A 22,628-nucleotide genomic window follows, 5' to 3' on the forward strand; every position below is an offset into this window, starting at 1 on the left:
CTAAACAGACAGTTCTCCAAAGAAGACATACAGATGGCCAAAAAACACATGAAAAGATGGTCAACATCTCTCATTCTTGGAGAAATGCAAATCAAAACCACTAGGAGTTACCACCTTACACCAGCCAGAATGGCCAGCATCCAAAAGTCTACAAACAATAAGTGCTGGAGAGGGTGTGGAGAAAAAGGAACCCTAGTACACTGTTGGTGGGATTGTACATTGGTGCAACCACTGTGGAAAACAGGATGGAGATGCCTCAGAAAACTCAAAATAGAACTCCCATTTAATCCAGCAATCCCATTCCTGGGCATCTATCCAGAGAAAACCATGACTCGCAAAGACACATATACTCCGATGTTCACTGCGGCACTGTTTACAATAGCCAAAACATGGAAACAACCTAAATGTCCATCAACAGAGGAGTGGATCAAGAAGAGGTGGTACATATACACAATGGAATATTACTCAGCCATTAAAAGGAACGAAATACCAGCATTTTTTGCAACATGGATGGACCTAGAAACTATCATGCTAAGTGAAGTCAGCCATACAATGAGACACCAACATCAAATGCTTTCACTGACATGTGTAATCTGAAAAAAAGGACAGACTGAACTTCTTTGCAGAACAGATGCTGACTCATAGACATTGAAAAATTTATGGTCTCCGGAGGAGACAGTTTAGGGGGTGGGGGGATGTGCTTGGGTTGTGGGATGTAAATCCTGTGAAATCAGATTGTTATGATCATTATACAACTACAGATGTGATAAATTCATTTGAGTAATAAAAAATAAATAAATAAATAAACAAACATTCTTACACTGCATTAGGCAATGATAAACTATGGGATAAAACATAAGTGTCCATGCATCTTTACAATAACAAGGTGAAGTCTTTGAAGCCTTCCTACTGCATGGAGCCTTTAAGACTAGAATCCCTACTTGTGTTACTTCTATGGAGACTTTGGAGACAAACTCAAGTTCACCCCCTTCATGTTTCCAAGAAAAAGTTAAGCTGAGATTCACTCAAGATGTTACAAGTCAGTGGCCCAGCAGAGACAAGGCAGTGTTCTCCTGAGTCCTCCACCAGAATTTTTCCTCTAATGTGACAAGGTTGCAATAGGAAACTAGTTTTTACTAGTGATCTGCTTCATGGCAGGCACTGCATAGAGGCCTCCATGTACTTCCCAGTGGAGCTCAAATCATCCTTTGAGGTCAGAGTATGTCCAATGCAGAGATGATGAAACTGACATTCTGAGCTGCTGAGAAACGTGTCCAAGGTCACACATATTTGTACGTGATGGAAGGAGGCCGGAACCTATGCCTATTGTACTGTTCCACAGCATGTCTTTGACCATCAGGAGACAATGTTGACATACAACATTAAATTGTACTTTCTAGCATCCCTTTGCCATTGGTATTGGGCTGAAAATACCCCCTCACCCCAAATATCAAGTCCTAATCCCTAGAATCTATAAATGTTGCCTTAGAAGGGGAAGGGTCTATGCAGATATGATTAAGTTAAGAAGCTGAAGATGGAGAAATTATCCTGAATTAACAGCATGAGTTTTAAAGATCAGACTATAAGGATAAGAGGGAGACAAAGGGAGACTAGACACAAACAGAGAAGGGGATGTGAAGATAGATCAAGGAGAGAGATCTGAAGATGCTGGCCACAGGCAGCAGAGTGCGGTGGCCACAAGCTAAGGACCACCAGCAGCTGCCACAACTCTGAAGAACCTCCGGAGGCTGTGCAAACCTGTGGACGCCTTGATTTCAGAACTGTGACATCACACATTTCTGTTGTCTTAGGACAACAAGTTTATGGCAATTAGAGCAGCCACAGGAAAGAAATATAGCACCCTGGCCATCATCACACCTCTTAAGTCAGAGGACTTACCTACCTCACCCTCACCTGCTAACTATGACATCCACATGGGTCCCCCTCTCTCCACGTGTTCTCAGTACACACAGCTCCCATCAGGCACCACAGAGAAGGCCCAGTGTCACAGGAGATCCTCACTCAGGAGAAGTGATAATGACAAACTGCTTTGCCTCTTTGCTTCTCAGCTTTCAGGTAGCAGAAACAGTTCCCTATCCCAGTGTTAGAATCTAGCTGATCTAAATGTCGAAGTGTCACTGATGCTTCAAAATGACCCCAAACAGTTGCTAAACAAAACCCTTCACAAATTGCTGTTTTTTTTCTTTCTGAAATAACTTTTTGGATGACTAGCAGGCAATGAATGCCCCTCGTTTATTCCCTAATTTGTATGGTAAACCTCCTTGACATCAAAGGTAGGGTATATATCTGAAACAAAGAGGCCTGCCTGGCTTGAGGCCAATATCACAGGAATACACCTGGAAAATACCCAAGGAAGTGGATGGTACATCTGCCCCTGGGCATAGCTGGAGACCTTTTTCCTCCATGCCAAAGTTCAGTGGGAAACTGATTTTTGTGGTGATGAAAAGCCACAGTGGAATACCTGGTTAGTGATCTGGGTGAATAAGTCAGATTCCGAGGCAGGAAAAGCATCTCATGGGTTTGGCATTAATCAGCCTCCCAACAGGCACATTCTGGAAAGAGGAGGCTCTGAAGCTGGTCCCTCCTTGCCATCCCTCTAAGTGGATCCCACATCAAGATAACCTGACCCCTGGGAAATATCACCAAGGGAAATTCATCAAGAGAAAGAACAGAATACAGAGAGAGAACCACAGAGAAAGGACTAGGGTACAGGGGAGGCCATGTGACATGAAGAAACTCAGCCATGAGGTCATCACTGCCAAGTGGGACAAGGCCCTGCAGGGGGTCTGTCTTACTGCTCTCGCCTCTGTCACAACAGCAGATCTCCTTTAGGGACCATACCCCTCTTTGCCTGGAGTCTTGCTGCCACTGTCCACCATACCACCCTACTCTTAGCCTCCCCAGGGAGGGGACACCCAACCTCAACCAGTCCAAGAAGGGTAACACCCCTGGGAACTTGACCCTAAATGCAGTGACAGCAAAGATGGGAAAATGACTAAAACTGATATGTCTCCTTGACAGCAGAGGCCAGGCAGGAACGTTCATGAATTTCATCCCCCTAGTTCTCTGGAAAATATGGTTCTTCAGCCTTTTCTCTGACTCTGTGAGTTACTCTTTACATTTCCAGAAAATTCCTCTTTCCTTCTTAATAAGTCAGGATCATGTTTTGAGGTTTGAGGTCAAAGAACCTTGGCATAGCCACCAAGATCAAGGTCTCCAAGGCCAGGCTCAGAGTACATTTTCAACTCCCTCTTCCCCCACATCAGCCCAGGCCCCCACACTGAAATCACCTACAGAACTTCAATGGTATTGATACCTAGGATCCCGCCCCTGAGGTAAAGATTTAGGAGTTCCTGCTGTAGCTCAGTGATTAACCAACCGGACTAGCATCTGTGGGTTTGATCCCTGGCCTTGCTCAGTGTCTTAAGGATCCGGTGTTGCCATGAGCTGTGGTGTAGGTCACAGACATGGCTCAGATCCTGTGTTGCTATGGCTCTGGTGTAGGCTGGCAGCTACAGCTCCGACTGGACCCCCCAGCCTGGGAACCTCCATATGCCATGGGTACGGGCCTAAAAAGACAAAAAAAAAAAGAAGAAGAAAAAGATTTAGGTATGACTGGTGGGGCATTGTTGAATGATCCATAGGTAATTCCTTTTTTTTTTTTTTCCTTTTGGCCATGCCCACAGCATGTGGAAGTTCCTGGGTCAGGGATCAAACTCATGCCGCAGAAGTTACAATGAACCACAAAGTGACAATGCCATATCCTTAACCACTAGGCAACCAGGAAACTCCCATTCATAGGTGATTCTGATGTATAGCAGGGTTGACAAATACTCCTCTTGACCATGACCATTCATGGCCAACCTGTCTATTCATCATCAGTACAGTACCAGTACCATTCCACATCTGAGCTCTCAGACTGCCTCCCTGCCTGCACCACACGCCATGGACACATGAAATTAAGAAAACAATCCCACTTGCAATTGCATCAAAAAGTCTCTAATACCTAGAAATAAATCTAAGGAGGTAAAAGTCTTATACTGAGAAAACTGTAAGACACTGATGAGGGACTCCCATTGTGGTGCAGCAGAAACAAATCTGACTAGGAACCATGAGGTTGCAGGTTCAATCCCTGGCCTTGCTCAGTGGGTTAAGGATCCAGAGTTTCCATGAGCTGTGATGTAGCTTGCAGCCGGGCTCATATCCTGCTGTGGCTGTGGCTGTGGCGTAGGCCGGCAGCTGTAGCTTCAATTGGACCCCTAGCCTGGGAACCTCCATATTCCCCAGGTACAACCCTAAAGGCAAAATAAATAAATAAATAAATACATATATATTCATTGCAATTCTCCCTTAAAGTAAAATAAACAGTTTTTAAAAAAAGACACTGATGAAAGGAATTGTAAGATGACACAAACAGATAGAAAGATATATTGTGCTCATGGGCTGGAATTAATATTGTTAAAATAACCACACTACCCAAGGCAGTGTATAGATTCAATGAAATCCCTATCAAAATACCAATGGCATTTTTCATATAACTATAACAGATAATTGCAAAATGTCTATGGAAACACAAAAGACCATGAATAGCCAAAACAATTTTGAGAACAACAAAGCTGGAGGTATCACACTTACTGATTTCAAACTATAGACTACAAAGCTTCAATAATCAAAATAATATGTTAGGCACAAACACAAACACATAGAGATCAATGAATCAGAATACAGAGCCCAGAAATAAACTCCCACTTTTATGAGTTTATCTATGGGTTAATCCATGACAAAGGAGACAAGAATATACAATGGGGAAAGGATAGCTTGTTAATAGATGATATTTTGAAAACTGGACAGCCACATGCAAAAGAATTGAACTGGACTACTTTCTCACACCATATATAAAAATAAACTCAAAGTGGATTAAAAACTTAAATGTAAGACCTAAAACAATAAAACTTCTAGAAGAAAACAGTTACTCTGCTTTTTAACATCAGCCATTATATATTTTTTTTAGATCTGTCTCCTCAGGCAAGGGAAACAAAAGCAAAAATAAACAAATTAGACCACATCAAACTAAAAAGAATCTGCACAGAGAAGGAAACTATCAACAAACCACCTGCCTACTGAATAAGAAAAGATAGTTGGAAATGAGATATCTGATAAGGAGTAATATCTAAAATAGATAAAGAATTCGTACAATTCAACATTAAAAAAGCAAACAACCCAATTAAAAAATGGGCAGAGGACTTGAGCAGACATTTTTCCAAAGAAGACATACAGATGGCCAACAAGCAAATGAAAAGATGGTCAACATCACTAATCATCAGGGCAATGCAAATCAAAACTACAGTGAGGTATCATCTCACATCTGTCAAAATGGCAATTATCAAAAAGACAACAAATAACATGTGTCGAGAATGTGGAGAAAGGGAACCTTCAAGCACTGTTGGTATGAAATTAAATTGGTGGTGTCAATATGGAAAATAGCATGAATATTCCTTAAAAAATGAAAAACTGAACTACCATACTATCCTAAACTACCATCCCATTCCTGAGTATTTACCCAAAGAAAACAAAAACACTAATTCAAAACCATATATGCACCCCTGTTCATTGCAGCATTATTTACAACAGCCAAGATATGGAAACAACCTAAGTGCCCATCAATAGATGAATGCATAAAGAAGATATGCCTATATATAAATGTATTTACATAATGGAGTACTACTCAGCCACAAAAAAGAATGAAATCTTGGAGTTCCCGTCGTGGCGCAGTGGTTAACAAATCTGACTAGGAACCACGAGGTTGCGGGTTCAATCCCTGCCCTTGCTCAGTGGATTGACGAACTGGCGTTGCCGTGAGCTGTGGTGTAGGTTGCAGACGCGGCTCGGATCCTGCGTTGCTGTGGCTCTGGTGTAGGCCGGTGGCTGCAGCTCCGATTCGACCCCTAGCCTGGGAACCTCCATATGCCGTGGGAGTGGCCCAAGAAATAGCTTAAAAAAAAAAAAGGAATGAAATCTTGCCATTTATGACACCATGGATGAACCTAGAAGGAATTATGCTAAGCAAAATAAGTCAGACAATGACAAAAACCTTATGATTTCACTTATATGTGGAATCTAAAAAACAAAACAAATGAACAAGCACAACAAAACAGAGTCATAGATACAGAAAAAAAACAAGTGTTTGCCAGGAGGGGGAGAGAGAAATAGGTAAGGGATATTAAGAGGTACAAACTTTCAGTTGCAAAAAAAAAAAAAAAAATGAGTCACAGACATGAAATGTGCAATATGGGGAATATAGTCAATTATTTTGCAATATCTTTGTATGGTGACAGATGGTAACTAGACTTATGTGATCATTTTGAAACGTGTAGAAATAGCAAATCACTATGTTATGTACCAGGAACTAACACAGTGTTGTCACTCTATTATACTTGCAAAACAAACAAACTCAGAGAAAAAAAAATCAGATTTTTGGTTACCAGAGGCAGGAGGAGAGGGAGGGGAAATCAGATGGAGGTAGTTAAAAGTTGCAAACTTCCAGTTATAAGACAAATAAGTACTAGGGAAGTAATGCACAAAATGACAAATATAATTAACACTGCTGAACATTATATATAAAAGTAGTTAAAAGAGTACATCCTAGAGTTCTCATGGTAAGGCAAAAAATATTTTTCTATTTCTTTAATTTTGTATCTATACAAGATGATGGGGAGTTCCCATCATGGCTCAGCAATCACGCACCCGACTAGTATTCCATGAGGATGTGGATTTGATCCCTGATCAGTGGGTTAAGGATCCAGTGTTGACATGAGTTGTGGTGTAGGTCACAGATGTGGCTCTGATCCTGAGTTGCTGTGGCTGTGGCATAGGGCAGTAGCTGCAACTTCAATTCCACTCCTATGCCATGAGTACAGCCCTAAAAAGACACACACACACACACACACACACACACAAAGATAATGGATGCTTACTAAACTTATTAATTACAATTTCATGATATATGTAAGTCAAATTATTACGCTGTTGTACTTAAACTTATATAATGCTGTATGTTAATTATATTTCAATAAAACTGGAAGGAAAAAGAGAAGGAAAGTCCCTCAGTATAAGAAAGGTGTTTGAAGGCTGCCAGATAGCCTAAAAGACAAATGTACAGCAGACTTGGCACTGTGGTTTCTTCCCTCCCATTCCTCACCACTCATAAGTCCTCTGGCTGGAGCACATCCTCTTCTAAGAGCCCAACTCTCTGCTTAAGGGAAGAAGATGGACTTTAGAGTCAGATCCCAGCTCCAGCCTCCATGGGTAATGACCTTGGGCAATCCCGAAAAGCAAGGACAATTATGCCCTCATGATGATGATGTTACAAGGAACAGAGATGAGGTCTAAAGGCCAGCCTCTTTACCGGCTTGGTTCCAGCATCCTGATCAGCCTTGGTAGCAGAAGGCTAGAAAAGAAGGAAAAAAAGGAAGTACTCTGAACGGAACTATTTGAAAGAAGAACCAAATGTTTCATTTTCTGGGCACCTCATAAGCCTCTGAATTTAATGAGGAAGGGGAAATCTCCTTGAAACAACATGAGGAAGGGGACATCTCTCCCAGACTTGACTGAGATGAAATTTTTGCCACCTTGCAAACAGACATTTGGAGCCTGATTTAAGTTTCTTTTTAAAAAATAATGTGAAGTTTGCAGTGTCCTGGTGGCTCAGCAGGTTAAGGGCCTGGCATTGTCCCTTATGTGGCACAGGTTCAATCCCTGGCCCAGGAACTTCTGCATGCCTCAGGAGTGGCCAAAAAAAATTAAATTTAAATTAAATTAAATTAAATAACGTGAAGTTTCTTGTGCCTAAGTGTCATGAAGGAAATTCCCACTTGTCACAACTACAAAGAGTTCTTATTACAGCTAAAATTAATTCTTACTACATATGTTAAGTTTAGTTGTTCCCAATTCATCCTTTTCTACTCTTTTTGAGTTAAAGAATCCCCTCCAAAAGTTGTAGAGGAGAGCTCCTCACACTTTTTTGGGGGTCCACTCCTACAGCATGTGTAAGTTCCAAGGCTAGGTATCGAACCCACGCCACAGCAGTGACAACACCAGATCCTTAACCACTAGGCCACCAGAGAACTCCAGAACTCCTCACACTTGTAATGTGCATGGAAATCACAGGGACAGGCTAGCAATGCAGATTCTAATTCGGTGGGTAGGGGGTGTGGCCCAATCCTCTGTATTTTAGTCCCTCAGGTGGTGCTGATGCTACTGATCCATGGACCAGAAGGTGAATATCAGATTGCAGAGAATATCTCTGCAGTGAGTGACGTCCAGTTAACCACCCTTTTAAAAATTCTGGTGCGCAGAACCAGTTTACCTCATAAACAACCACCACCCCCCCCCCCACTCTTCATAAAGGGTTTTGGAGGGCTTTTTTGTGTTTTGTTTGTTTGCTTGCTTTTCAGGGCTACACCTTCAGTATATAGAAGGTCAAACTGGAGCTGCAGCTGCCAGCCTATGCCACAGCCACAGCAAAGCAGGATCCTTGACCCACTGAGCAAGGCCAGGGATCAAATCCACATCTTCATGGATACTACTTGGGTTCATTACCACTAAGCCACAATGGGAATCTCCATCAAGGGTATTTTTAGGCTTCTTTCTTTAAGGCTCCACCTCTATGCTTTGATGTACTTGTATATTAAGCTCCTCGAAGAGGAGAAACAGCTTACTGAGCTCTAAAGTCCAAATACTACCATGCACATTTTAGGCTTTCATAAATATTTGATGAATGAAGAGCTTTTAAATGAAAGGTGAACCTAGCCCTGGGAGGCTTCCTGGAGAAAGGGAGCCTTCAAGAGATTCTCAAGTAACAAGAAAAACCCCAGGCCCAAGGAAAACAGCCCACTTCTACATAAGATTTCTTCACCTCTGGCAAGCAACCCTCAATCACCAGTTAACTTACCTCCCCTGTCAAGACAAACTTGAACTTGAAAAACAGTGACAACGCATTGGCTGTCCTCTAAATAAACTAAATACGTAACTGTCAGTTCAATGCGATATTTAATCCTTCAGCATTGTGGCACATGGCAAGTCGACCCATGAATTTCCCAGAAAGCTTTGTTTCTGCTCAGGAGATCATTTCCTCCAAGGAATAATAATATATAAAGCCAGAAACCAAACGACATTGACTCTACCCCAACACTCTGGGTGCAGCGTTTTATTTCTAAGGTAAGCTGGATTTTTTTCCCCTTTGTTAGAGAAAGAGGATTGGCTTTTCTCTACAAATTCAATGAACCTCATCTTTCCTAACCAGGCCTGACTCCCATGTCTGCATGCCTTTGGTTTCATAATCAGTAAGACATTTACAAGTACAAAAGCAATTCATACTTCAGCCTCCTGATCCCTATCTGTAAGATTCTGGTAGTGCTATGGCTCCCCAACTACCCAGCCACCCTTGAGATGCATTAAGCAGTGTGATGGGATGTCTGAACGGCTCCTGTCTGCCAGAATGGCTCTTACATGCAGGAAGTACAAACAGGAAAGATTTTGTCAAGTTTCTCAATTGGCAGAAAGCAGAACATAAAAAAATGGGAAAGTGCGTCAGCCTGAGACATCTCTCTTACTCAGACGTGATTACAGCAATGGGTTTGGCTCCCAACGCCCACTCCACTTTTTCATTTGATGATAAATGATAAAAGATGAAGGCACTCTCTTTTCAGGTGAGGAGGGTTCAGGGAAGCAGCAAAGCTGCCCAGACATTCATGGACTCACCAAACCTTCACTCTGCACCTTCTAAGTGCCAGGCTCTGAGGAAAAAGAGTGACTCAGAGGGTGAATTACAAGATGAATTCACCACAGTCCTCTTCTTTGACAACCAAGGTAGCCATGGGTTCAAAATTCCAGCTGGTGGGACTCAAACCCACAAGTTTTTTTGTTGTTCTTTTTAGGGCCACACCTGCAACATATGGAAATTCCCGGGCCAGGGGTTGAATGAGAGCTGTAGCTGCAGCCTACACCATAGCCACTGCAACACTGAATTCAAGCCTCATCTGAGACTGACACTGCAGCTTGCTGCAATGCCAGATCCTTAACCCACTGAGTGAGGCCAAGGATCAAACCCACACCCTCATGAGTACCAGTCTGGTTCTTAACCTTGTAAGCTGCAAGGGGAACTCCAGACCCACAAATTTTGAATTCCCCAAATAAGAGTCTAAAAGTCCAGAGAAAATCCATGATGCCCTGGATCTTGGTAAATTTCCTCATCACTGAGCCTCAGCAGGTGTTTAATAAATGGTGGGTGATTCCAGGCATGACTGGTCCACATGTATAGTTCTTGGAACATGGGACTTTTCATAGAGAAGCTTCTAGAGATTAGGCTTGGAAAATATAACTAAGGCAGGACATGTGTATACCTTAGCCCCCTTCTCAGAGTTCAGGGAATATATCAGCTTTCTATTGTTACACAACAAATTAATACAAATTTAGTGTCTTAAACCCACATCTATTTATTAGCTCACAGTTCTACAGATCGGAACCCCAGACCTGGCATGGCTGAGATCTCTGCTCAGGATCTTACTGTATCACCTAGGCTGAGTTCTTCTCTGGATGTTCATCTCTCATCTCATTCCAATCCCCATTCCTTTGCTGGCTCTCAGCTCCTAGAAGCCGCCTACACTCCCCATCAGTTGTCCCCCAATTTTGCAAAGCCAGCAATAGAGAATTTTCTCTTACATCCCACCCCCACTATTTTTTTTTTTTTTGACTGCAGAAAGAAAAAGATCCCAAGCCAGGGATTGAACCTGCATCACTGCAGTGACCTGAGCTGCTGAAGTGACAATGTGGGATCCTTAACCTGCTGCCCCACAAGGGAACTTCACCCCTCTTGTGATTTGAATCTCTGATGGTCCCTGTCTGTGACTTCTAGACCCAGAGTTAAAGGGTCTTGTGACTTGATGAAGCCCACAGAAAAATCTCTCTATTTTAAGGTCGGAACATAATTACTTCTCAAAAATCCCTTCCCTGCAACACCTTGATTAGCATTTGATTGAATAAGTGGGAGTGAGTGTACACCAGGGCTCTGGAATTTCAGGAGCCCTCTCAGATTTCTGCCTGCCACAGAGAAAGAGAGGAAAGGCAGGTGGAGCCAAAGGATTTCCAAAGGATCTTAGTTTTAGCCATCTCCTCCCTACCGGGCAGCAGCCCCTATCGGAGAAATCTGAATCCCTGCGCCTACTAAGCAGCTCACAGCCACTGCGTCCCAAGCCCAGTAGGAAAGCTTGAAGAAATCTGAAAACAAATTATCAAAGGAGAGGGGAGATAAAGTAGGAGATTGGGATTAAAATATACACACTACTATCTATAAAACAGATAACCAACAAGAGCCTACTGCATAGCACAGAGAACTCACTATCTTGTATATAATAACCTATAATGGAAGAAAATGTAAAAACAGAATACGTGGGTGTGTATAACTGAATCACTTTACTGTATGCCTGGAACTAACACAATGTTGTAAGTCGACTATATTTCAATAAAAACTTTTTAAAAAGCAAGCTAGAAAAGTTAAAAAAAAAAAGTGTTTCCTGTCTGAAACACAGTTGATAGTATAGCGTATACAATTATAAAAGTACCGTACACTTTTTAAAATTTTTTTAAAGCGATGTCAAATAAAATTTATCAGGATTCTTGAATTGTAGGGCAGGAACCTGCAGCAGTACTATGAAGGCAAATACATCTGCATATGGAATCATATGTTTTATGTATCCCAATGATCAATCATGTAAACTAGTTTCAATTAACTGTGTTTGAGAAATTACATTACTTTTTAACGAAAAAACTACATTATAAGAAAAGGCTATCAAGTTGCATGCAAACTAATATGGGGAAAAGAGATTTTTTTGTAGAGGTGCATTAGGCAGTTAATTAATATTAACTTCATGCTATATTTCTGGATCATGTGATGTGTGTGGTATTTGCAGTGTTTAAAATTTGTATTTGGGGAGTTCCTGCTGTGGCACAATGGGATCAGCGTCATCTCTGGAGCACTGGAATGTGGATTCAATCCCTGGCCCGGTGCAGTGGGTTAAGGATTAGGCACTGCCATAGCTGTGGTGCAGGTCACAACTGTGGCCCAGATCTGATCTCTGGCCTGGGAACTCCATGTACCGCAGAGGTGGCCAAAGAAGAAGAAAAAAAAATTGTAATTTGTTGCGGTTTCTTATTCCATAAATATTTACTTCTGTACCCCCCTCCCAAAAGAGAAGAAATATGAGCACGCAAGGTCCCTGACCTCAGGGAACCTCAGGAATAGTTTGCAGAGTGACCCCATCTGAGAAATAGGGTCTCAGATGGCTCACCATTCACAGGAGGATCAGTGGAGGAAGGCTTCCAGGAAGAAGGGGACACTTGACACTGTCACTGAAGAACAAGCAGGCCATTGCACACTGGAGATGAATTGGAGAGACTCCAACCTTGCTCAGCTCCTAGGACCTATCTGCTCACCCAGAGCTTACACGATTCTGGGATAGTTGGGGCCTCCATGCTGGGGATGCACAAGGAGCCAAATGGAAGCGGGGTCATTATCTGGCCATGGAAGGCGGCAGCTACAGCAAGACCAGGAAAAACCAAGAGCCAGAGGCCTGAGTGATGGCAGGAAGAGCTCACTGGCATCAGCGGTTTTACCAGGACTGTATCCCAATGAAAGGTTGTCTCTTCCACTCTGGTAACATGACCGGGCCTGTATTTTGACTCCAAGTGCAATGCCACAAATGTTGTCACCCCAGGGGCAGCACCACACGTTTAACTGTGCTGCCTCAACCCTGAAAACACTTCAATGGCTGCCAAGGAGAAATGTCAGCCCCATTTATGGTCTTATCCGGAACTGGCTATGTGGTGGCTGATCCAGTCCCCCAAGCTACGGGGACATTAAAGGCAGAGCTATGAAGCTTAGTGCTCTTTTTGCACCCTTCCCAAAACCTGGCTTTCAAAACAACAGTGTGGCCAAAGAGGCCAAGAAATCCAGCTTCTGGGCTCAAAACTGAAAACAATATTTTTGTATGAGGCAGTTCCTGCTTTTTCCTTCCTGGGGCAACAAGCCCTATGGTTAAGACTTGAGGGAGATGGCTGCAAGTTGAGTGCAATTTAAGGGGGAAATAAAAACTTAGGGGTTGAATAGTTTCAAAAGATCACCACCACCCCCACTGCATTCTCTTTCTATTACCCTGAGGACTCCCTTGTCAACAAAGGGTGAAAAGGACTGCTAAGAAATAATTTTTGGAGTTGTGGCATTGCATTATCACCTGGTTATTAAACACAGCTTAACAAGGACTGTTAAACAACACCCTAATCGCTTTTGTTTCATGGGTACTTCTGGCAGGTACACAGGGTGAAAGCTGATATTCAGGCGCTGATTAACACAGGCTGTTCCTTTGCTCAGGAAGATAATATCTTAACATGTCTTCCATGATGGCTTGACTTTTCAGAGGCCTAGGAAGAATCGGTTTCCTTTCAAGAAAGCATCTTTAGATTTGGGTTAATAAGAACAATTTTGAGGGAGCTCCCACTGTAGCACAACAGGATCAGCAGCGTCTTGGGAGGGCTGGGACACGGGTTCAATCCCCGGCCCTGCAGAGTGGGTTAAGGATCCAGCATTGCCACAGCTGCAGCTTAACTTGCGGCTGCAGCTCCAATCTGATTCCTAGCCCGGGAGCTCCATATTCTCTGGGGAAGAAAAAATCTGAGGAATGATAAACTTCTCCAGGAACACATGCCCAAGGGAAAACAGCATCATTTCCCAATTCTAAGCTCAGGTGTGTTCATGTATTTATTCAGTCAATGAATATGCACTGAACATCTTCTGTGTGCCAGGCATCATGCTAGGATGAAGGACAGTGGGGAGTAAAATTAGGACGAGCTCCTGCCCTCAAGGAATTAGAATGAAGGCCAACATCCATCACCCTTAAATATAAAATTATAACTTGAGTCTTGTTTCAAGGGAGGTTTAATCAAGTCAAGGAGGATGGGCCATGCTTCCCAGGGGAGATCTGAGGATGCTAACTTGGTGAGGGGGCTGGTGGGGTCAGGTAGAGCATGCAATAAGGCAGGAAAGCATTTCAGGCAGAGAAACAACATGTGCCAAAGCCTGGTGGTAAGAGAGCATCTGGCCATGGTCCACTGAAGGAACTGAAGAGGGGGAGTGAGACAGAGCAATTAAAGGGTATTATGGACTAAACTGTGTCCCCCAAATTCATATGTTGAAGCCCTAACCCCCAATGTAATAGTATTTGGAAATGGGGCCTTAGGGAGGTAATTAAGGTTAAATGAGATCATATGGGTGGGACTCTAAGCCAATAGGACTGGCATCCTTATAAGGAAAGGAAGACACAAGACTTCCTCTATTTCTCTCCCTTCCCCTCGCACCCCCCCCTTTACCCGCCCTTCCAACTCCACCCCAGAGGAAGGGCCACATGAGGACTCAGTGAGAAGCCTGGTATTTGCAAACCAAGGAAGTCTCACCAGAAACCACCACTTGCCATCTCCTTGATCTCACATCTCTAGTTTCCAGAACTGTAAGAAGATAAATGTCTACTGCCTAAGCCACTCCGTCAGTGGTATTGTGTCATGGCAGCCCCAGACTAATCCAATAGGAGAATGGTACCCATGATGTTGAAGTGGCCACTGACCTCAAGGACTTTTTAGTGAGGATTTTGATCCCTGACCTAAGAGCCAGAGGAAGCCACGATCAGACTTGAACTGGATGGGGCTGGGGCTATCGATGAGATCCCAGTGCCTGCAGAATGAAGAAGAGCCTGGGCAAGGGCACATGCAGCCACTCCTCCAGTGATGACATGCTCAGGCAAGGTCCCTCAGATGTGCAGACGTGATGGGAACAAAGTAGAAAAGGGACTCCAGGAGCTCAAGCTCTTTGAAGGTCCCTGCAGAGGAATGTACCACCAAAGAGCAGGGCCCAGGGAAGGCTGAACACATCTATTGACAAGAACTTACAGATCAGTAGTAACCAGACTCCGCTCCAGTGCTCAGGACGCAGTCAAGGAGTAAAGATGGAGGGGCTGTCCCAGGGCTGCAGAGCATCAAGGGAGGTGGGTAGAGAAAAGGGTGAAGAGAGATGATAGCACCATCCAAGTAGTACGTCAGAGGACCTCGTCTAGTGGGGCAAGGCATGACTCCTTGACACCCTCGATACTCTACTTCTTGTGCTAACTCTACACATGAATGGCTTTTACTCTGAGTGGTTTTAGCATTAATAAGCTGAATGTATAGCTCACTGAAGGCCTCTGCTGCCTTATTACACTTTGGCAGCTCCATGGGGCATGCAACTAAGACAGATGAACAGGCTGGAGAATGAATGAGGACCAGGATTCCCATTATCCCCTTCCACGGGAACGATGCATCTCTCCAACAGAGAAATGCAATCTTTGGGGCAGCCTGATTTCAAAAATAAAGCAGCATCCTTACATTTGTCTGCCAGGATGATCATAGGACACGTGCAATTTATGACAGATGTGACAAATCGAAAAATAAACATGAAACACCATTTATACAGCCACATCGATCCCAGGAAAGGGAGGAGAACAGAGGCATTGACCCAAAAATCTGAGGCAAAATTTTTTTCCTGACATATTAAAATATTTGAATCGAAATAACATCTCACACTAAAACATGCGAGACTGAGAGACTGAGTTGGCATAGCCCTTTACATCACAGAAAATTAATGACATAAACTGGATTTAAGACCAGTGTCTAAACTAGTCAGGAAGACAACTATTTAAAAATTCTTGGGGCACTTTAAGAAGTGTTTTAAGGTGTTCGTTTCCACGTAATCAGTTGATATACACCAGGGTATAGAGATTGATTTTTAACTAATTATATTTTTGTGTATGGCCTGCACACAGGGTGTTGAATTTTAGAAGTCAATGAAAGAGAAACACATGAATTAAATGACAAGTTGCTGACAAATGAAGAGCTGCCTGAATTAGGCCAGTTAATCCTGAAAGAATGGAAAATTGACAAATGAAATAGCAAAGAACTAAGAGAAGCTACTGGGAGAAAGGTTCTTAATAATCTTGTTCTAGAAACTCAAACACAATGGTTATCATACCCAGCTTTGTCAGAAAAACCACATCCTCCAAAAAGCACTTGTTTCCTCCTGAAAAAATATTTTAAGAATTAACATTTGGTTGGAACCTATTTTTGTTCAAATGCAAGACAGAGTTCCTTTCATAGTTTTCACAATAAAAATTTTTCACAATGAGGTCCCAATCACACTTCTTTTCACAGGAAATTTTTTATCCCTTTTAAGGAACTAACTTTAAGAGTTTGTTTCAGGTACTGACTATCCTCAGATAAAGAGGATCTGCTGTCAACATCATCTCAGCTTCCTGTCTCTTTCACATAAGCACATCACTTGACCTCACAGCTAGGGTTTGAAAATCCAGAGGATGTGATTCTGATCTCTCTCCGTCTCTCTGGCCCATCCTACAAATATCCAAATATACGTCAATCTTCTTTTTAGAGCAGTTCAGTACAGTAGCAAGTCCCATCTTTTTTCCATCCAAATGCACATAATGGGCAAAGCCCATACTTAAGACAGTCTCCATGATCAACTCCCATCCCTCTACACGGCCCCCTCCCTTTCCCTCTGACTCAAGTGAGCAAATCAGAATGCAGAAGAGTGTACCTACTATAGAGTCCTAAGGCTTCTATCTTGTTTCCTCAATGTTGCAATTTCATGATTTTCTGTAAAAAACAAATTTTTTTTCATAACTATGGCTGAAAGCCAATTGCTACCCTACAGATCTTTGGGAGGTAGCCAAAACCTAGTCTCAATCATCTTATGCTCTTGAAAGTTACAAAGTACAACTCAAACTACTCTGTTGTGACACTTGGAGCAGGTGACATCTGCCAGCAAGGCCTTATGTGCAACAGACACGAACATGAATGTCCATGGCCCTGGGTACCCCACACATTGAGAATAACTAACTCTACATGAGAGTTCAAATAGATAAGAGGAAAGGTCTGGAAAACCCTCTTGAAAGGAAGGCATATTGTGCGTATTCTCAACATCTAAGGAATAAAGAGTCAAATGCAACCAACCACTCCTTGCCTCTGGAAGAGGCAGGAACACAAACAGACCAGCAACCTCTGTTCTGGCCTGGCCTCTAGCTGTGACCTTGCAAAAAGAAATAACTCTACTACTGTTTCCTCACTGAGCTGACAAACGGTGACATGCATGTTTCCAGAAATGCGTACTTTCTTTCACATTATTATTGTTTTCTCCTGAAAACTGCTTGAGAACTAGGAGATGTCTCGGCATCTCTTTCTCTCCCAGAGTTCCCAATTTGTTTTCATTTTTCACCAACCCAGCACCTCCACGAGACCAAGACTCAAAAGCAAAGGATGCCAAAAGGAAAATTAATATTTTCCACATAGACTTCCTCATCTTGGGTAGATTTATGAATTTCCCTTCTGTTTTGCAGAAGTTGGCATTTTTAACAAGGGGGGGGGCGATCCTTAATTGTTATTTTATTGCCTCCAAAGCTCCAAAGACATCTTGGGCGTGTCATCATTTACATTTCACATTAAATGCAAAATATGTTTGAAATGAGCAAATACTTGTTTTAATTTGATACATCTGTTAACTGAAGTTCTAAAAAGACAGCTAAATCACTATATTAAATTCAGCGATTTGTAAACAATTTTATATATTCATTTGTTCTGGGTTAAAAATGCCCCAAAGCATAAGTTTAATAGAACCCACAAAGCAAATTGCCTTGTATTAATCTGATAGATGCAGGCCATGATTTCTTCCTCTTCACTCCATTAATTTATTTTCTAACTTGAGTTAATTAGTGAGACTCCTATTTTTAAAAGCTCTTTGAAATTCATTGGGAGAGGGGGACATTTGCAAGAACTGCTTTGAAAACCTACTGCAGAGGAAATGGGCTAAATACAAATGGTAAATTACCCCAAGACATTATCACACATTGAGCACCTGATTGCCATTCAACAATCTATGCCAGGAACACAGTGGGTGATTAATATATAGTTTTGTTACAAGAAAGATAGATAGAACTAGAAGGGAAGAATGAGGGCAGCAGAAAACAGACTCATTCCAGGCAATTACTAACTGGATAAGACCATTTCCAAGTTCCTATATATGTCTATGTAACGTCCATGACATTCTGATTTTATGCTACAAAATGCATACTGACTTCAACTTGGTACAATACCCACCAGGAGAAGAAAGGACATTGGTTCAGAGAAATAAAAATAAAATAAAATAAATTAAAACTAAAGAGACTGGTACAACAGAAAGATAAATCAATTATTTTTTTCCCCCTTATTCAAATGCAGTCTTCATTTCTAAATCAGAGTGAGAGGTAGTGCCTTGCCCTCAAAGAAAAAAAGAAAAAAAAAAAAGGAAATTCATTCACACTAACGCATAAACAAACATAAATTACCGCCAAAAGGTAAGATATGCCTAAGGGCATATGGGGGAAGGAAGAACTAGTCTTTGAATAAATGTTCAGGAAAATCCAATGTCCAGTTCTTCCTGGAATATTCTGGGCAGCAGCCAGTGGGTGAGAGAGACTGAGTTGGGTTGGGTGCCCTTCCTAAATCTCTAGACATTGTCACCTGCTTCAGACAACTTACTCTAATTTCTAGAAAGGCTGCAACACCACCAGCATAATTTAGGTAGCACTTTCTTAGCCAAGTCCTACTTTATTTCATTTTTTCTTCCCCATGAGCCTGTGAAAAAGCCACAGATGGCTACTTAGCTCCCTGCTCTTGTAAGAGGGAAGAACAAATCTGACTCCACCTTGGTTCCGTTTTTGTTTTTTTTTTTTTGGTTTTTTTTTTTTGCTTTAACCTTTGTTGCTGCTTCTGCTACAAGAATGTTGCCTATAGCCTGAAATACATAGGATGGCCTATTCTCAAGGCTCTGGCCTTTAAATGTATAAGGCTTTTCCATTCATACAGAGACAAAAAGTTGCACAAGAAAGAACAACATTTGTCTTGTTGAATGTTTAAAGGGACATGGCGATCTGAATTGACAGCTGCAAGAAAGGATTCTGACGCCAAGTTTGGGACAACCAACCTTTGCCCCCCTTTTAATATAAGAGAAGCTTGAATTCTAACACCAGCAATATAGTTCTTTGAGACACTAGTTCACCATCTTCTCAGTCTGCTGGCTTTCCGAATATAGTTGCTTTTATTGGCCTATTGTGTAGTGAGCAAGATGAGCTTAGTAGCAAGGTTAGAATCTGAGAGCTGCACTTAACATGCATTTGAACCAGGTCTTCTCTAAGCCTGAAATTCCTCTTCTATGAAATGGAAATGTAAGTCAAAAGCACGGCCCCTGATGCAGAGTAAGCCCATCCAAAAACCGTCAACTCCCACCCTCTCATTTTGCACAGACACAGAGTAAAGTCAGGTCAGGTGTACAGACACACCAGAAGCCAGGCGCTGGGCTGGGCTGAGACCTAGTTCTTTCCACTTCTCTTCAAGTAATTTCCAATTTTCTCTCATGACTAACTCCTTGTCCTGGAACCTGTTACTCAGGTTTCCCACACCAAAACAAACAGCACCATGATTTATTCCTTCTCCAATGCCACACTGGAAAGGGGGCTGGGAGAGGGGGAAACATTTATTCTATCAACCCCTCCCTTGACTCACACACCCACAATGGTATCTTTTCTGTATGTTTGTTTTTGCTAAAAAGTAGTTTTTAAAAGCCTTTGCTCACATACACTTTGTGTATCTCCATGAAAGCCCCTTCTCTCAAAGGGCAGCCACCAGGCCCCTCTTGTGAAGCCTGGGGGCTGTTGACAATGGGCAGCAGCCTCTTCCTGTCACATAGAAGGCAGGTCCTTCTCTTAGGAAATAGGGGAAGCCAGGTTTTCTGAATCAGAGAAACAAGCCACCTGGTCCTGCCATGCTTCTCTGCTACAATAAGGAACAAACCAACCATGGTGGACACATAAGCACAACTTGGGGCAGTGTGTAAGAGCTCCAGTTTCTTAAAACTTAGGCAGAATGTCACTCTAGGGAAAGAAAGTTGCAGCCTGGAGAGTGTGTGTTCCCCATAGCCATGCATCTCCAAAGGAGAAAAACAGTAACACTATCTAATTACCTGAGATAGGTTCTCCAGGATAAAGATGGTCTAGATAAGGATGCTCCTTTCCATCTGCACAGAACTTGATCTTTCTCAATGGACTTTCACCTGTCCCGTATTATCTGACTGAACCCTCACAGCGCAGTATTATCATCTCCATTTTATCCAAGCTATTTTGTGACTCAGCCAGCCATCACAGAGCTGCCATTCTGGAATATACCCAGACCTTGTGACTTCTGGTCTAGTGCTCTTTTGACCATACACCCAAGCCGCCAAATAGAGAAGAAACATGTAGAGGCTCAGACTGATGCCTCTTTAGTGCCAGCGAACATAAGTTCACCCACTTAAAGCTTAAGAGGACCATGGGCAGGGCGGTGGGGGTTGCTCCCAGGAGGCCCTCCACCCAAGACTCACTCAGAAAGATGATGGTCTGCCTTCGGGCGCTCCTGCTCTCCTCGCTTTCGGACTTCCTCAACTGCAGCTGCTGCCCTTTGGCGGCCAGCGTGCCCTGCTTGCTCCTCTGGAGAGCCTGCATCATGCTCCAGCACATGAAGGCCACGGAGACCAGGACCACCAAGTAGATGATGAAGGCACTAAAGATGCTAGACTGGAACACAGTCCAACGGCTAGAGAGGTTGGTGCAGACGGACATGTTGGAGGTCTCCGGGTGCTCGGAGTGATGGTTGCGAGAGCGGTTGCAAGTGAGCCCCCGGTGACTGGGCACGTCCACCAAGGGGTATTCAACTCCCATGGCAAAAAGCAAAGGCAAGGCCACCAGGGCGGAGGTGACCCAGACAAAGCCAATCAGCAGCTTCACCTGGCAGGGCCCAGACATGGCCTTATACCTGAAGGGGTGGCAGATGGCGATGTAGCGCTCGAAGCTGAGCGTCAGCACGTGAAGCAGCGTAGCGTAGCTGCAGGTCTCGAAGAGGAAAGAGTGAAGCTTACAGGATACGGTGTAGCTGGGCGTGGTCAGGGGGTTCCAAATGATGCTGTAGAACTCCACGGGCATACCAATGAGGAAGACCAGGATGTCGGAGCAAGCCAGGCTCACCATGTGATCTGTCACCTCCTTCTGCAGGTAGCCTTTCTTCTGCAGCACCTGGGTGACCCGAATCGTGACACTATTCCCCAGGATGCCCACCACAAAGATGACCAGGAACAGTAGGATGAGTGTGATTTTGATCCAGGTAGCTACCTCGAATTCAGGAACATGGCTGTGATCAATAACATGGGAGCAGTCATTGCCGGGGCGGCTGGGTGAAGCCATGAGGAAGACAGCCAAGCCACAAGGTCCAAAGACCTTCCCAACTTCCCTCCTTCTTCCTACGGAGCCCAAAGTTCTCAGCTGCCACTCACTAGAGCGAGCGCAGGGCTTTCTCGAGCTCACCTGGAAAAAGGTAACTTAGTATTTCAGGCGCTTTCATGGAAACTTCCTGGAGCAGCCCAACCTGGCTTCGGCTGGGGGTGGGGTTTGGGGGGTGGTGTCTGGGCGAGGCGGGGAGAGCGCGGAGGAGGGAGGTTCCAGTCTCGCCACAGCCAGTGAGTCCGCAGCCCCCTGCGCGCAGGCCCTCCCCCTCCTTCCGCGGCCCCAGCGCTCCGCCGTGCAGCCCTCCCCTCCTGTCCCCCTCCTCTCCCGGATACCTGGCCTTTGCTGTCCAAACCTACCTTCCGAGAGCACCCTCTCCCGGCTGAAGGCGGGGTGGTCGGTCAGCAGTTAAACATTAACTACCACTGCCTGTGCTCCCGGCGCAAACCCAGCCCAGCTGTGGTTTGACTCAGCCCACAGGCATGGTCCCGACCCAGATCTTGGCTCCGGAGCTCAAGGCGACGGGTGGCCCCACCTCCCCTGCCGCCCACGCGGCCAGCACCAAGACCGCGTAGTCGTCTGCCCCCACGCGCATCCCACCCAGAGGGAGGCTCAACCCAGGGGAAGCTGGAGTGAGCTCTCGGGCTTTGAGTGCCCGGGCTCAGACTGGGAAAGACAGACTGCCCCCTCCTGCCCTGCCCCCACTGCCACAGCTACCCTGGGGTCCCTTCAAAGATTTGGACCCAGGCATCCCCTTGGGTGGCCGGCTAGTTGGCGGGGCCGCCAAGGCACAGCCAGCAAGCGAGTCTTCTTGGTACCCTGCCATTAGGCCAGCCCACGGCAATGACAATGAACAGTCAGGCTGTGCACTGGCTGAAGCCGCTGTCCCAGGAAGTCGCCCCCAAGCAGGCTAACAGGATCCCTACAAAAGCTTTTTTCCAAAGCCTCCCGGCGGCGTTCTGCTCGGGGTCTGTCTTGCTGTCCTGCAGAGGGGACCCGCCGAGCGAAGGCTCCCTCCTTTCTGTTTCATTCCACTGCTCAGGCCCCTCTCCAGGGGTGGCAGCAAGTCTTTAATTGGGGACATGTATATGGATAAGGATGGTACACCCGCCAGGATGCGCCTGGTGGGACGCGTGTCCTCGGAGGCAACTGTAACCAGAATGTCAAGAGCAGCAG

The 22,628-nt window shown here is 44.1% G+C and overlaps 1 protein-coding gene across 2 annotated transcripts in view; it reads right to left on the bottom strand.

Moving 5' to 3' along the window:
• The window catches only part of GPR39 (G protein-coupled receptor 39), a 241,832-nt gene extending 219,933 nt beyond the window's left edge, over positions 1-21,899 (bottom strand). The window contains exons 1-2 of one of the 2 annotated variants that reach the window (XM_047772081.1): positions 21,812-21,899; positions 20,558-21,533 (exon numbers count right to left, since the gene is read on the bottom strand). In XM_047772081.1, the coding sequence (XP_047628037.1) occupies positions 20,558-21,413 (856 nt within the window). In that variant the 5' untranslated portion in view covers positions 21,414-21,533; positions 21,812-21,899. Of the gene's footprint in view, positions 1-20,557; positions 21,719-21,811 lie in introns of those variants that run through there. The other variant, XM_047772080.1, reaches the window with a different exon arrangement.
• Positions 21,900-22,628: the final 729 nt, after the last annotated feature.

Source organism: Phacochoerus africanus, chromosome 3, assembly GCF_016906955.1.
Source record: "Phacochoerus africanus isolate WHEZ1 chromosome 3, ROS_Pafr_v1, whole genome shotgun sequence".
In the NCBI taxonomy this organism is placed as follows: Eukaryota; Metazoa; Chordata; class Mammalia; order Artiodactyla; family Suidae; genus Phacochoerus; species Phacochoerus africanus.